The sequence below is a fragment of the Mobula hypostoma genome, chromosome 5 (genome assembly GCF_963921235.1).
Source record: "Mobula hypostoma chromosome 5, sMobHyp1.1, whole genome shotgun sequence".
NCBI lineage: Eukaryota > Metazoa > Chordata > Chondrichthyes > Myliobatiformes > Myliobatidae > Mobula > Mobula hypostoma.
The window spans coordinates 44,430,236-44,445,775 of NC_086101.1; the positions used below are offsets into that span (position 1 = coordinate 44,430,236).

Sequence of the window (15,540 nt, forward strand, 5' to 3'; positions counted from 1 at the left end):
CTCAAGTCCCTTTGCATCTCTACATTTTGAATTCTCTCCTCATCTAAATAATAGTCTGCCCGTTTATTTCTTCCACCAAAGGTCATGACCATACACTTTCCAACATTGTTATTTCACTTGCCACTTCTTTGCCCATTCCCCTAAACTATCTAAGTCTCTGCGCAGGCTCTCTGTTTCCTCAACACTACCCACTCCTCCACCTATCTTTGCACCATCAGCAAAGTTAGTCTCAAACCCATTAATCCCATAGTCCAAATTATTGACATAAACCCGTGCCCTCGACTTTTCAGTTCCCCTTCCTTTGAGAATAAAAACTGCGTGTAATGACCCTATCTATGCCCCTCATGATCTTATACACCTCTAGAAGATCATTCCTCAATCTCATATGTTCCAAGGATCAAAGTGATTACCCTCTCCCTATACATCCTCATATATCATCTTTTCACTCTTTCTAGATTAATAGTGTCTTTCCAATACTAGATCAACCAAACTGTACTCAATACTCCGAGTACAGCCTCACCAATATATTGTACACTGTATCATAATGCCTTGTTCTAAATGAACATGGAGTTAATTACATTTCTACTTTCTTTAAATTTCACAATGGTGGTATTGATTTGGTACATTTATTAGTCAGCTTGTACAATAGTGATATGTTCAAACTGGAATACACTCTTAAAGGCATATTCTCTACTCACTTGCCATTTAATGCTGCCACTCCCACTGTGCTTCGAGCAACAGACATGTTGGCCACAAAGGTCCACTGGCAGGCTTGTGGATCCCACCGTTCCACAGTATTTAGGTAACTCCAGCCATCATGGCCACCTACTGCATACATTGGTCCTTCTAACACAGCAACACCTGAATTAGATGGAAAGATGTTAATGGAGCAGGCAGGAGTGAATCACAAGCCACAGGTTGTGCCGATCGTGAAACGTAGTTGGCTGTTGTTCTCTGTCCATCTGTGTTCAGGTTTTGGGAAGTAGTGCTGTTTGGAGCTTATTTACTGGTTTGAATCACCATTCCTTTTTGTTGCAAAGCAAGATGCAGAAGATGCTCAACAGGCAAGATATCACCTGTGAACACAGAACTACAGTTCACGCTGCAGGCTGGTGACCTCAGGGAGATGAAAAGCAAAAACTATTGAAACCAAATGCAATCACCCTTCAAAAAAAAATCATTGATCATTCGAAGTAAGGGTATTCACTAATTTTGCATCCCTATCTACAGATACTGTCTAAGCAAAATTTAATGTTAATTTCAGTTTTCTGGCCTGTGCAGTGCATTCCATAATCCTAACCAAGTCCAGAGGGATAGAACTATACTCACCAGGTTCAGTTAGAGTGTATATTCCAATTAAACACTTGGATTCAGGTTGTCATGTGCAGTATTCTTTGCTTGAGTACAGCTCAGGAAAAGAAACTTGGCATTACCTCAGGTAGGCAGTGTGTTTAAGATTGTTTTAATTCCAGTGATGGTCAGAGTGAGGGGAAAAAAAATAAAACTAGTCTGATGTGGGTCAGATTTCAATTAAGCATATCCCAATTGGGTTTTACAGGCCATCTTCAGATTACGAGGGCCTGAATTATGGACACATTTAAATAATACCAAATTTAAAAGTACGATATATATACAAGCATTCATTCCTACAAATGCCAGAACTTTTTCTCTCTCTCTCCTCACTTTTAGTGATTCCTCTTCCTTATCATTCTGATGGGCTTTCAATGCTATTCATTACTATAATGCAGAGCTAGAGCTGCTGCATTGAGGGATTTTATTACCTTTTTCCAATTTATGGACAAAAAGGATGTCTGTGAAAATTGAACCTTTTTTTGTTACGTGGGGCAACCCTGTAATTTTATTTACCTCTAATCGAGACTTTTTTACTTTTGATGGTTGTTTTTCTTAATAACCGTGATCCAATCTTTTGGCACATTGGCCTACATATATCAACGTATTGAGTACAGGAGATGGGATGTTATGTTGAAGTTGTATAAGACATTGGTGAGGCATAGTTTGGAGTGTGTGTGCAGTTTTGGTCACCTATCTACAGGAAAAATGTAAACAAGGTTGAAAGAGTAAGAAGAAATTTTACAACAACACACATCAAAGTTGCTGGTGAACGCAGCAGGCCAGGCAGCATCTATAGGAAGAGGCGCAGTCGACGTTTCAGGCCGAGACCCTTCGTCAGGACTAACTGAAGGAAGAGTGAGTAAGGGATTTGAAAGCTGGAGGGGGAGGGGGAGATGCAAAATGATAGGAGAAGACAGGAGGGGGAGGGATGGAGCCGAGAGCTGGACAGGTGATAGGCAAAAGGGGATACGAGAGGATCATGGGACAGGAGGTCCGGGAAGAAAGACAGGGGGGGGGTGACCCAGAGGATGGGCAAGAGGTATATTCAGAGGGACAGAGGGAGAAAAAGGAGAGTGAGAGAAAGAATGTGTGCATAAAAAAGAGTAACAGATGGGGTACGAGGGGGAGGTGGGGCCTAGCGGAAGTTAGAGAAGTCAATGTTCATGCCATCAGGTTGGAGGCTACCCAGACGGAATATAAGGTGTTGTTCCTCCAACCTGAGTGTGGCTTCATCTTTACAGTAGAGGAGGCCGTGGATAGACATGTCAGAATGGGAATGGGATGTGGAATTAAAATGTGTGGCCACTGGGAGATCCTGCTTTCTCTGGCGGACAGAGCGTAGATATTCAGCAAAGCGGTCTCCCAGTCTGCGTCGGGTCTCACCAATATATAAAAGGCCACATCGGGAGCACCGGACGCAGTATATCACCCCAGTCGACTCACAGGTGAAGTGATGCCTCACCTGGAAGGACTGTTTGGGGCCCTGAATGGTGGTAAGGGAGGAAGTGTAAGGGCATGTGTAGCACTTGTTCCGCTTACACGGATAAGTGCCAGGAGGGAGATCAGTGGGGAGGGATGGGGGGGACGAATGGACAAGGGAGTTGTGTAGGGAGCGATCCCTGCGGAATGCAGAGAGAGGGGGGAGGGAAAGATGTGCTTAGTGGTGGGATCCCGTTGGAGGTGGCGGAAGTTACGGAGAATAATATGTTGGACCCGGAGGCTGGTGGGGTGGTAGGTGAGGACCAGGGGAACCCTATTCCTAGTGGGGTGGTGGGAGGATGGAGTGAGAGCAGATGTACGTGAAATGGGGAAGATGCGTTTAAGAGCAGAGTTGATAGTGGAGGAAGGGAAGCCCCTTTCTTTAAAAAATGAAGACATCTCCCTCGTCCTAGAATGAAAAGCCTCATCCTGAGAGCAGATGCGGCGGAGACAGAGGAATTGCGAGAAGGGAATGGCGTTTTTGCAAGAGACAGGGTGAGAAGAGGAATAGTCCAGATAGCTGTGAGAGTCAGTAGGCTTATAGTAGACATCAGTGGATAAGCTGTCTCCAGAGACAGAGACAGAAAGATCTAGAAAGGGGAGGGAGGTGTCGGAAATGGACCAGGTAAACTTGAGGGCAGGGTGAAAGTTGGAGGCAAAGTTAATAAAGTCAACGAGTTCTGCATGCGTGCAGGAAGCAGTGCCAATGCAGTCGTCGATGTAGCGAAGGAAAAGTGGGGGACAGATACCAGAATAGGCACGGAACATAGATTGTTCCACAAACCCAACAAAAAGGCAGGCATAGCTAGGACCCATACGGGTGCCCATAGCTACACCTTTAGTTTGGAGGAAATGGGAGGAGCAAAAGGAGAAATTATTAAGAGTAAGGACTAATTCCGCTAGACGGAGCAGAGTGGTGGTAGAGGGGAACTGATTAGGTCTGGAATCCAAAAAGAAGCGTAGAGCTTTGAGACCTTCCTGATGGGGGATGGAAGTATATAAGGACTGGACATCCATGGTGAAAATAAAGCAGTGGGGGCCAGGGAACTTAAAATCATCGAAAAGTTTAAGAGCGTGAGAAGTGTCACGAACATAGGTCGGAAGGGATTGAACAAGGGGTGATAAAACAGTGTCGAGGTATGCAGAAACGAGTTCGGTGGGGCAGGAGCAAGCTGAGACAATAGGTCGGCCAGGACAGGCAGGTTTGTGGATCTTGGGTAGGAGGTAGAAACGGGAAGTGCGGGGTGTGGGAACTATAAGGTTGGTAGCAGTGGATGGGAGATCCCCTGAGCGGATAAAGTCGTTGATAGTGTGGGAGACAATGGCCTGGTGCTCCTTAGTGGGGTCACGATCGAGGGGTAAATAGGAGGAGGTATCCGCGAGTTGTCGCTGTGCCTCGGCAAGGTAGAGGTCAGTACGCCAGACTACAACAGCACCCCCTTTATCAGCGGGTTTAATAATAATGTTAGGATTAGTGCGGAGGGAGTGGAGAGCAGAGCGTTCCGAAGGAGTGAGGTTGGAATGGGGACAAGGTGCGGTGAAGTCGAGACGGTTGATGTCCCGTCGGCAGTTGGCAATAAAGAGATCCAGAGCAGGCAGAAGACCAGAGCGGGGTGTCCATGAAGAAGAGGAGGGTTGAAGACGAGAGAAGGGGTCATCGGTGGGGGTGGAAGAGTCCTTGCCGAAGAAGTAGGCTCGGAGACGGAGACGGCGGAAGAAAAGTTCTGCATCGTGGCGAACACGGAACTCGCTGAGGTGTGGGCGAAGGGGGACAAACGTGAGGCCCTTACTGAGGACAGAGCGCTCTGCCTCCGACAGTTGAAGGTCGGAGGGGATGGTAAAGACCCGGCACGGATGAGAGCTGGGATCAGAGGGGGGAGGGGGGAGGCTGGGGGTGTCAGTGGAGAGGGGAGGGTTGGGGTGAGAGAAAGATGGAGCCTCTGAGGGCCCAGGAGCTGACGGTGGGATCTGAGGAAGACGGGGCTGCGGAGTGGTGGTGGGGGAAGGGGAGACGGGAGTCACAACAGCAGCACATAAAGACCCGGCCTGGTGTTCAAGGCTGGAGTTGCAGTTGGTGGTTGCGTAATCACTTCGAATGTGTCCATGGTCGTTGCTGTACAAGGATGTCGCTGGGTCTGGAGAACCTGATAGGAGATTAGACAGAGATATACAAAAATAAGAGGGTAAATATAAGGAGGCTTTTTCCTCTGAGGTTGAGAGGGACTAGAACCAGAGGTCATGGCTTAAGGGTGAAAGGTGAGAAGTTTAAGGGCAACATGAAGGGAAAGTTCTTCACTCAGAAGGTTGTGGGGCTGTGCGATGAGCTGCCAGCTCAAGTGGTGCCTGCAAGCTGAATTTCAATGTTTAAGAGAGGTTTGGATAGGTACATGGATGGTAGAGGTATGGAAGTCTATGGTCCCAGTGCAGGTCAATGGGAAAAGGCAGTTTACATGGTTTCAGTATGGACTAGAGAGGTTGAAGGGCCTGCTTCTGTGCTCTACTTCTCTATGACTCTATTCTGCTTAGTGTTATGCCAATAAAACATGCTATAGAGTCATAGAGTCATACAGTCCTTTGGACCAACTAGTCCATGCCAACCGAAATTCCAATCTAAGCTACTCCCATTTGCTCACGTTCAGCCCATGTACCTCTAAATCTTTCCAATCAATGTACCCATACAAGTGCTATTAATATACCTGTCTCAGCTTATTGAGTCCCAGCAACCTATGCTCTCTAGCACTTGATTTCCCCATCACTGGAAAAAAGATGCTTTCACCTTATCTATAGCCCTTGTGATTTCATACACCTCTATAAAGTCACTGCTCAGTTTCCTACATTCCAAGAACAAGGTCCCAGCCTGCCCAACCTCTGTCCACAACCCAGTCCGTTGAGTCCAGCAACATCCTCATAAGTCTCCTTTGTACTCTTTCCAGCTTAATTGCATCTTTCCTATAGCAACGTGAACTGAACAAAATATTCCAAAAATTCAACATTGTGTACAACATCACATCCCAGCTTTTGTGTTTCCATGGCTTGACAGTGTGCCAAAAGCCATGTCGTGAACTTCCATTTTTTGGCAGGATGGACCAGCAGAAAGTTCAAGTGTAAACCATTTCTTGACAGACATGTAGCAGGAAAATAACAACACAACAATTATTCCACAGGAATAAATCTTCCCATGCACCTTTAAATCTTTCCAACCCATGTACCCATACAAGTGATTTCAGGATATGACCATTGATCAGAACATGTCTGAAATTCAATCTCACTGTAATTTAATTTTGATTTGACTCCGAACAAGTTTCTCTGTTCTCCCCTACTATTTTTTATGTATGGAAAATATTCATCTTTTCTTCTTCCAGCAATATCTCATCTCTTCACACAGATTTCCCCACTGAGTTTCTGTAACTGCTGACTGAATTTTCATCACTTCTCTGGATTACTGCACAGTTTATGACCTTCAGTATACTGCTCAGTTTGTGCTTGGTCTTACAACTGCACAGGTCTAGGCTGGATTTGTAGTGGGGGGTGGGGGGGTCACAAAGACTTGTTTATCACAACTGTGGCTGAGATCACCAAACAATTTAGGTTAATCTAAACACAGTTATTACTATCATTGAGACACGACTTGTGAGTGAGATAATTATGATGAATGAAAGAATATTGATAGCGTATATCATGACTACACAGATCAAACTATGATGATATTGTTCATTTGTAAAAAGTTAATCCAAATCAATGTGATCCGTTTGCCTAGCAGCAATAACATTGCAAAGAGCGGTAATCAAACGTTGCTGAGATCCAACATAAACTATAAGCAAGTAAATGATGAAAAGCTGTACATACAGCTTGATTTTTGCCTTAAAGGCTTTTGCAATGAAATGATGGCAAGACAGAATAGGGACAATTTGAAAGCTTGGTCAAAATAGTTCTGTCAGCCCTGAGTGAGTACATCCAAAATACTGGGTCAGATTGTGTTTGTCCCTTCTACACATTCCCTGAGAACTGCTGGCTTTCTTCTCTCTGCTCAGTTTGCCTCTGATTTACATGGTCATGCTTTAAGTCACAGTGGTCAGCAGTGAGCTGGAGCTGGATTCTCAATTCTCATACGTTGGACATCCCACTCACCATGGAAACTAGCTCAATTATGCTAAGCCAGAGGGCAGAATACATTTTACATCTGGACACCTGCTTTCAAGCCAAGGAGAGCTGAAATTAGGCACAGCTGATGGCCCTGCAAAAATCCAAGTACTGGTAACTGTGCTAATGTTTTTTTTCTTTTATTTCACTTCATCTGATTTTCTTTTTAAAAATGCCATTAGACTTTATTTGACAAGTTTCATAAACCCGATCTTTAGTTTTCCAATTATTTAAGTCTATTTAAATTATTTATACATTTCAAAACTGCTCAAAGACTTGACAGTGATAAGCTGTCAGCAAGTCTGTAGGGACACAAGAGACTGCTGATCCTGAAATCTGGAGCGACAGATAGCGCCTTGGGGGGACTCAGTTGGTCAGGCGCCATTTCAAGTTCAAGGTCAAGTTTGTTGTTATTCAACCATACACATGTACACAGCTAAACAAAATATCATTCCTCTGGGGCCAGGGTGCAAAACACAGTACATATAGTGACAGATACCACATATAGGTACAATCCACCACCTATAGTCACAAAATAATATTAGCACAAGTTCCTGAGTGACATGGCCTAAAGACTTGCAGGTTGACATAAAGTGTGAGGTGCATGTTTATGTATGAAAGTATAATGTTACGGGTACTATTAAAATAAAACAAGCAGAGGTAGAAATATGTGAAACAACAGCAATAAAAGATGAAAAGTGACCAGTGCAGAATGAGAGAGTGGGTGGTGGAGGTGAGGGTGGGGGTTGTTGGTATAGCAGCAGGGCATTCAGGCAGACTGAATATATGTGCAAGGAGGCAGCAGGGTGAGGAAAGAAGCTGTTACACAGCCTGACAGTTCCGGTTCTTACACTGTGGCACCTTCTACCTTATAGCAGGAGGTCAAAGAGATTGTGCGAAGGGTCTTTGACAACGCTGGAGGCACTGTGTTTGCAATGCTTCTGATATATGTCCTGAAAGTGTGTGTGTGTTGGCGGGGGGGGGGGGCGGGCGGCGAGGAAAGTCCCCAATGATGGTTTCAGTGATGTCCTCAGTGCAATTCATCATGTAGCCAGTCAAGATCCTGCACGTTCATCAATATTGATATGATAACTATCTGTGAAAATAGTGACAATTCCTGTCCTCACACAAGTGCTTGGGTTGCTCTAGCACCTAGTTTGTTGCTGCAAAGGTTCTGCAGGCTATTCAGAGAGAGAATGTCATGATCTGACAGCTCAGACCTAGTTGTCACTTATGCCTGCTCCTTCTCACAGGTGGATTCTGAGTTACAAAAGGTTAGTTCAACCAGCCTTCCTCATGCAGATTAAGTTGCTGTGAGAGAATGGGCTTGGGCAATAGTCCAGGACAATCTAGCCCATCCTTACTCAATAAACCAATGCAATACTGCAACACAAGACCCAGCCAAATACCTAAGCAGGAAGTTCATTACTGCAGTGTCACAGTGAAATATTCTTCCATTGATAACTTGTTTTACTTATTAAAAAGGTCAGGTTCTTATACAATCCAGACTCATAACCCTGTCCTATAAAGTCTCAAATTTTATTGCTTCAGTGATAGAGTATATTAAGTACAAGATTGGTAGTTAGCTTTGAAACTGCAGTATTAGGTACAAAGCAGTGGAATATGAAGGGAAAATGAGACCTGGTTGTCTCTGCTCAATCAGTGACAATGTGTTCTAAATTTAATAAGAGAATGTCAAAATGAATGCCCTCAATGTGGGCTTCCATCAAGCCATAATGACAATGATAAATGATGTTATTTCAAAAAACAAAGGGCTACAAGGAAAGCTAGTCCCTTCTCAGGTCAGCCTTCCTTTCCCTGTAATTATGGTGTTTGTCCTCAGGGAACCATTCTTACCAAGTGTGCAGGAAATTTTCTATTATATTTAATTGGTTTCCAAAGTCTTTGCTTGCTGAATTATTTATGGTGGGATATTGGAAAGGGATTCTTCTTTTTTTCTCTCCCGCGTCTACCTGTTTGAAGCTGCAGGTGGAAATACAAGGTGAAAAGCCAAGGACCTCATCAGTCCACTTCACTTAATCTTGTCCCACAATTTGATGAATCTAATTGAATGGGACTCAGCTAACGTGGCACTTGATGCACAAAAACCATCTGATGTACTGTATAAGCAGCTTGATGGGGGGAACTCTGATCAAACCAAACAGCACATAACTACACTCTGTCTCTCTGCACAGACTTAATGTTATCATTATAGAGACAAACTTGCTCTCCACAAGGGATTGGTCAACCAACCTGAATTCGAATTGTATGTACTGCTCCGAACCAATCACATGAAATCATAAGTGTCTTAAATCCCTTCACACTTTATTTTAGCACTGTTCATTTATTTATTAATGTAATTTATAGTAATTTTATACCTTTGCACTGTACTGCTGCCACAAAATAACATGTTTCAAATCACGGTAGTTAGTGATAATAAATCAGGATTGATTCTAATTCTTTTTCAGGTAAGATTGTGCATGATTAATTGTATCCCCATTAGACGTTCAGGGCTAGCAGAAACATTTTACAACCTCACTATAATATCTTAATTACCTAATTACTCCAACAGCGATATTGCCCTTTTGGACCTGATGAAAATCTGCAAGAAAAGGCAAGTTTTTTTTTCCTAGCACTTAATTGAATAAGATTTAGTAAGTAATGTTAAATACAAATAATTTTTGAGATTCTTTTGAGATTCTGCAGGGGAAGATTGAAACATGGTTATTAATAGTAAATGAAATGAACTCGACAAACTTGACTTCAGAACTTTTAACAAAATTTTGTTGTCTGTTCAAGAGGTCAATTATTTTTTCCTTTTCCAAGGGAGGTTTAATTACTAATTACAGCATCTTATTACTGCAATTCTGCAATATTGCACAATTCACACTATTTAAAATAAGTAAGTTTTGAATTATTCAGCCATTTCTATCTCGAACACACATAACATCTGTAACACACAGGAAATTCCCCACTGTGCCTATGGATACTGTGTGTCCCTTCCCCAGGGACACACGGACTTCAGGTATCACTAACTCGTGTGTCGCTGAGAGATGAAGGGTCTTGGCCCGAAATGTCAGTGGTTTACTCTTTTCCATAGATGGTGTTTGGCCGACTGAGTTCATCCAGCATTTTGTGTACGTTGCTTGGATTCCCAGCAACTGTAAGGTTTCCCTTTTTTTTTTAATACCTGTTCCATTTCCAGCATTGAGCTGTTTCAGAGGCCACAATATCATATACCATCTAAGTTACTTATGCCACTCATTCGTATTTCCTTGCAAGCTGCAATGGCTCAAATTCTAATGTGAAGCAAAGCAACACAAAACAAATTAGCAAACACGAGGAAATCTGCAAATGCTGGAAATTCAAGCAACACACACAAAAAAATGTTGGTGAATGCAGAAGGCCAGGCAGCATCTCGAGGAAGAGGTACAGTCGACGTTTCGGGCCGAGACCCTTCGTCAGGACTAACTGAAAGGAGAGCTAGTAAGAGATTTGAAAGTGGGAGGGAGAGGGGGAGATCTGAATGATAGGAGAAGACAGGAGGGGGAGGGATGGAGCCAAGAGCTGGAAAGTTGACTGGAAAAAGGGATACAAGGCTGCAGAAAGGAGAGGATCATGGGACGGGAGGCCTAGGGAGAAAGAAAGGGGGAGGGGAGCACCAGAGGTAGATATAGTGAGTGGGACAGACGGGAAAAAAAAGAGAGAAAGAAAGGGGGGAAAATAAATAAATAAATAAATAAATAAATAAGGGATGGGGGTAAGAAGGGGAGGAGGGGCATTAACAGAAGTTAGAGAAATCAATGTTCATGCCATCAGGTTGGAGGCTACTCAGATGGAATATAAGGTGCTGTTCCTCCAACCTGAGTGTGGCTTCATCTTTACAGTAGAGGAGGCCGTGGATAGACATATCAGAATGGGAATGGGACGTGGAATTAAAATGTGTGGCCACTGGGAGATCCTGCTTTCTCTGGCAAAAAAATCCAAGATGGTGCCTCTGAAAAATCAGGCAACACACACAAAATGCTGGTGGAACGCAGCAGGCCAGGCAGCATCTCTAGGAAGAGGTACAGTCGACGTTTCAGGCCGAGCCCCTACGTCAGGACTAACTGAAAGAAGAGATAGTAAGAGATTTTAAAGTGGGAGGGGGTGGGGAGATCCAAAATGATAGGAGAAGACAGGAGTGGGATGGAAGGAGCTAAGAGCTGGAAAGTTGATTGGCAAAAGGGATACGAGGCTGGAGAAGGGAGAGGACCATGGGACGGGAGGCCTGGGGAGAAAGAAAGGGGGAGGAGGGGAACCCAGAGGATGGGCAAGGAGTTATAGTGATAGGAACAGAGGGAGAAAAAAGACAGGAAAAAAGGGGGGGAAAGGGGATGGATAGATAGATAGATAAATAAATAAATAAATAAGGAAGGGATACAAAGGGGAGGTGGGGCATTAACGGAAGTTAGAGAAGTCAGTGTTCATGCCATCAGGTTGGAGGCTACCCAGATGGAATATAAGGTGTTGTTCCTCTAACCTGTGTGCGGCTTCATCTTGACAGTAGAGGAGGCCGTGGATAGACATATCAGAATGGGAATGGGATGTGGAATTAAAATGTGTGGCCACTGGGAGATCCTGCTTTCCCTGGTGGACAGAGCGTAGGTGTTCAGCGAAACGGTCTCCCAGCCTGCGTCGGGTCTCGCCAATATATTGAAGGCTGCATCAGGAGCACCGGGTGCAGTATATCACCCCAGCCAACTCACGGGTGAAGTGTCGCCTCACCTGGAAGGAATGTCTGGGGCCCTGAATGGTGGTGAGGGAGGAAGTGTAAGGGCATGTGTAGCAGTTGTTCCACTTACAAGGATAAGTGCCGGGAGGAAGATCGGTGGGAAGGGATAGAGGGGATGAATGGACAAGGGAGTCGCTTAGGGAGTGATCCCTGCAGAAAGCAGAACGGAGGGGGGAGGGAAAGATGTGCTTAATGGTGGGATCCCGTTGGAGGTGGCAGAAGTTATGGAGAATAATATGTTGGACCCAGAGGCTGGTGGGGTGGTAGTTGAGGACAAGGGGAACCCTATTCCTAGCGGGATGGCGGGAGGATTGGGTGAGAGCAGATGTGCGTGAAATGGGAGAGGTGCGTTTGAGAGCAGAGTTGATAGTGGAGGAAGGGAAGCCCCTTTCTCTAAAAAAGGTGGACATCTCCTTCATCCTGGAATGAAAAGCCTCATCCTGAGAGCAGATGTGGTGGAGACAGAGGAATTGCGAGAAGGGGATGGCATTTTTGCAAGAGACAGGGTGGGAAGAGGAATAGTCCAGGTAGCTGTGAGAGTCCGTAGGCTTATAAAACATAGAACACAGAAAATAGGTGCAGGAGTAGGCCATTCGGTCCTTCAAGCCTGAACCGCCATTCAGTATGATCATGGCTGATCATCCAACTCAGAAACCTGTACCAGCCTTCCCTCCATACCCCCTGATCCCTTTAGCCACAAGGGCCATATCTAACTCCCTCTTAAATATAGCCAATGAAGAAGGTCTCGTTGCACCTCCCCTTTTCCTAATCGGCCACCATTCAGATAATAATCCGTTTTCCTGTTTTTGCCACCAAAGTGGATAACCTCACATTTATCCACATTAAATTGCATCTGCCATGAATTTGCCCACTCACCTAACCTATCCAAGTCACCCTGCATCCTCTTAGCATCCTCCTCACAGCTAACACTGCTGCCCAGCTTCGTGTCATCCGCAAACTTGGAGATGTTGCATTTAATTCCCTCATCCAAGTCATTAATATATATTGAAAACAACTGGGGTCCCAGCACTGAGCCTTGCGGTACCCCACTAGTCACTGCCTGCCATTCTGAAAAGGTCAGGTTTATTCCCACTCTTTGCTTCCTGTCTGCCAACCAATTCTCTATCCACATCAATACCTTACCCCCAATACCGTGTGCTTTAAGTTTGCACACTAATCTCCTGTGTGGGACCTTGTCAAAAGCCTTTTGAAAATCCAAATATACCACATCCACTGGTTCTCCCCTATCCACTCTACTAGTTACATCCTCAAAAAATTCTATGAGATTCGTCAGACATGATTTTCCTTACACAAATCCATGCTGACTTCACTGCTTTCCAAATGTGCGGTTATCACATCTTTGATAACTGACTCTAGCAGTTTCCCCGCCACCGAAGTTAGGCTAACCAGTCTATAATTCCCCGATCTCTCTCTCCCTCCCTTTTTAAAAAGTGGGGTTATATTAGCCACCCTCCAATCCTCAGGAACTAGTCCAGAATCTAAAGAGTTTTGAAAAATTATCACTAATGCATCCACTATTTCTTGGGCTACTTCCTTAAGCACTCTGGGATGCAGACCATCTGGCCCTGGGGATTTATCTGCCTCTAATCCCTTCTTACCTAACACCACTTCCCTACTAACATATATTTCCCTCAGTTCCTCCATCACACTGGACCCTCTGTCCCCTATTATTTCTGGAAGATTATTTATGTCCTCCTTAGTGAAGACAGAACCAAAGTAATTATTCAATTGGTCTGCCATGTCCTTGCCCCCCATAATCAATTCAGCTGTTTATGTCTGTAGGGGACCTACATTTGTCTTAACCAATCTTTTTCTTTTCACATATCTATAAAAGCTTTTACAGTCAGTTTTTATGTTCCCTGCCAGTTTTCTCTCATAATCTTTTTTCCCCTTCCTAATTAAGCCCTTTGCCCTCCTCTGCTGAACTCTGAATTTCTCCCAGTCCTCAGGTGAGCCACTTTTTCTGGTTAATTTGTATGCTTCTTCTTTGGAATTGATACTATCCCTAATTTCCCTTGTCAGCCATGGGTGCACTACCTTCCTTGTGTACCACGACCTCTGGCTCTTCACCCTCCCACTTCAGGATATCTTGGACACGATCAGAAATATCCTGGACCCTGGCACCAGGGAGGCAAACTACCATCCAGGTCTCTGGACTGCGTCCACAGAATCACCTATCTGACCCCCTTACCATCGAGTCCCCCATTACAACTGCCCTCCTCTTCCTTTCCCTACCCTTCTGAGCTACAGGGCCGGACTCTGTGCCACAGGCACAGCCACTGTCGCTTCCCTCAGGTAAGCTGTCCCCCCAACAGTACTCAAACAGAATTACTTATTGTCAAGGGGCGCAGCCACCGGGGTACTCTCTATTACCTGACTCTTCCTCTTCCCCCTCCTAACCGTGACCCACTTGTCAGCCTCACGTGGCCCCGGTGTGACCACCTGCCTGTAACTCCTCTCTATCAACTCCTCACTATTCCTGACCAGACGAAGGTCATCGAGCTGCAGTTCCAGTTCCCTAACGCGATCCGTTAGGAGCTGCATCTTGGCGCACCTGGCGCAGATGTGTACGTCTGGGAGGTTTGGAGACTTCAGGGCCTCCCACATCCGGCACCAAGAACAACAAACTTCCCTCACACTCATACTGCCCGTCTCCTCAGATAACAACAAAAAATGAATACCAAACCTTCCTCGCCTCGCCCGTTTCCGCCTAAGCCCATTGAGCTGAAGCCCTTAAGCCTTCACTCTGCCACCCACAAATGATGCTGCCCGCTGTATAAGGCTCTGTTCCTTTTAAATCTTCCACGCTTCACTGCCCGACGTCACACGCCTGCGTAGTCCCGCCTCTCTGAACGCTGATGGAAAAAAAAACGAAAAATTCAAAAATGGCTTCCTCCGCACTCCTGCTCCAATTCTCAGAATTCCTTCTTCGAATAGTAGACATCAGTAGATAAGCTGTCTCCAGAGATAGAGACAGAAAGATCAAGAAAGGGGAGGGAGGTGTTGGAGATAGACCAGGTAAACTTGTGGGCAGGGTGAAAGTTGGAGGCAAAGTTAATGAAGTCAACGAGCTCAGCATGGGTGCAGGAAGCAACGCCAATGCAGTTGTCGATGTAGCGAAGGAAAAGTCCCTTTTGCCAATCAACTTTCCAGCTCTTAGCTCCATCCCTCCCCCTCCTGTCTTCTCCTATAATGTTGGATCCCTCCCTCCCCCTCCCACTTTCAAATCTCTTACTATCTCTTCTTTCAGTTAGTCCTGACGAAGGGTCTCAGCCTGAAACGTCAACTGTATCTCTTCCTATAGATGCTGCCTGGCCTGCCCCGTTCACCAGCATTTTTTGTGTGTGTTACAAAACAAATTAGCATCTGTTAGGTTAACCAGTTGCAATTTTGGGCCAACAGAAAGGAGATGCAGGAAAATACTCAGTATGTCAGGCTGTATCTGTGGAAAGAGAAAGATACTTATAGACTTTTCAGTCTGACAGATTATTTTTGATCTGAGAAGAAATTCTATTTCTTTTTCCACAGATGATGAGTGTTTCCAGAATTTTTTGTTTTGTTATAGATTTCTAGCACTTCTGATTTCCACTTAGAACTGTATATTCAATAATTGTAACACACCCTGACTATCAATAAACCAAGCAATAAACTATCAAAGCACTATCATAATCTTGAACCTCAGAAATATCCCACCATACATTGTTTTACATGTTCACTTAGATAAAAAATAGGTTATGATCAAAATGCATGTTTCTGATTAACTTGAACATTAA

General features: G+C 44.7%; 1 protein-coding gene across 1 annotated transcript in view; it reads right to left on the reverse strand.

The window, feature by feature from the left end:
* Positions 1-15,540, reverse strand: part of LOC134346195 (kelch-like protein 1) — a 462,134-nt gene that overhangs the window by 26,951 nt on the left and 419,643 nt on the right. The window contains exon 8 of the mRNA XM_063047509.1: positions 699-861. Coding sequence (XP_062903579.1) covers positions 699-861 — 163 coding nt within the window. The remainder of the gene's footprint in view (positions 1-698; positions 862-15,540) is intronic.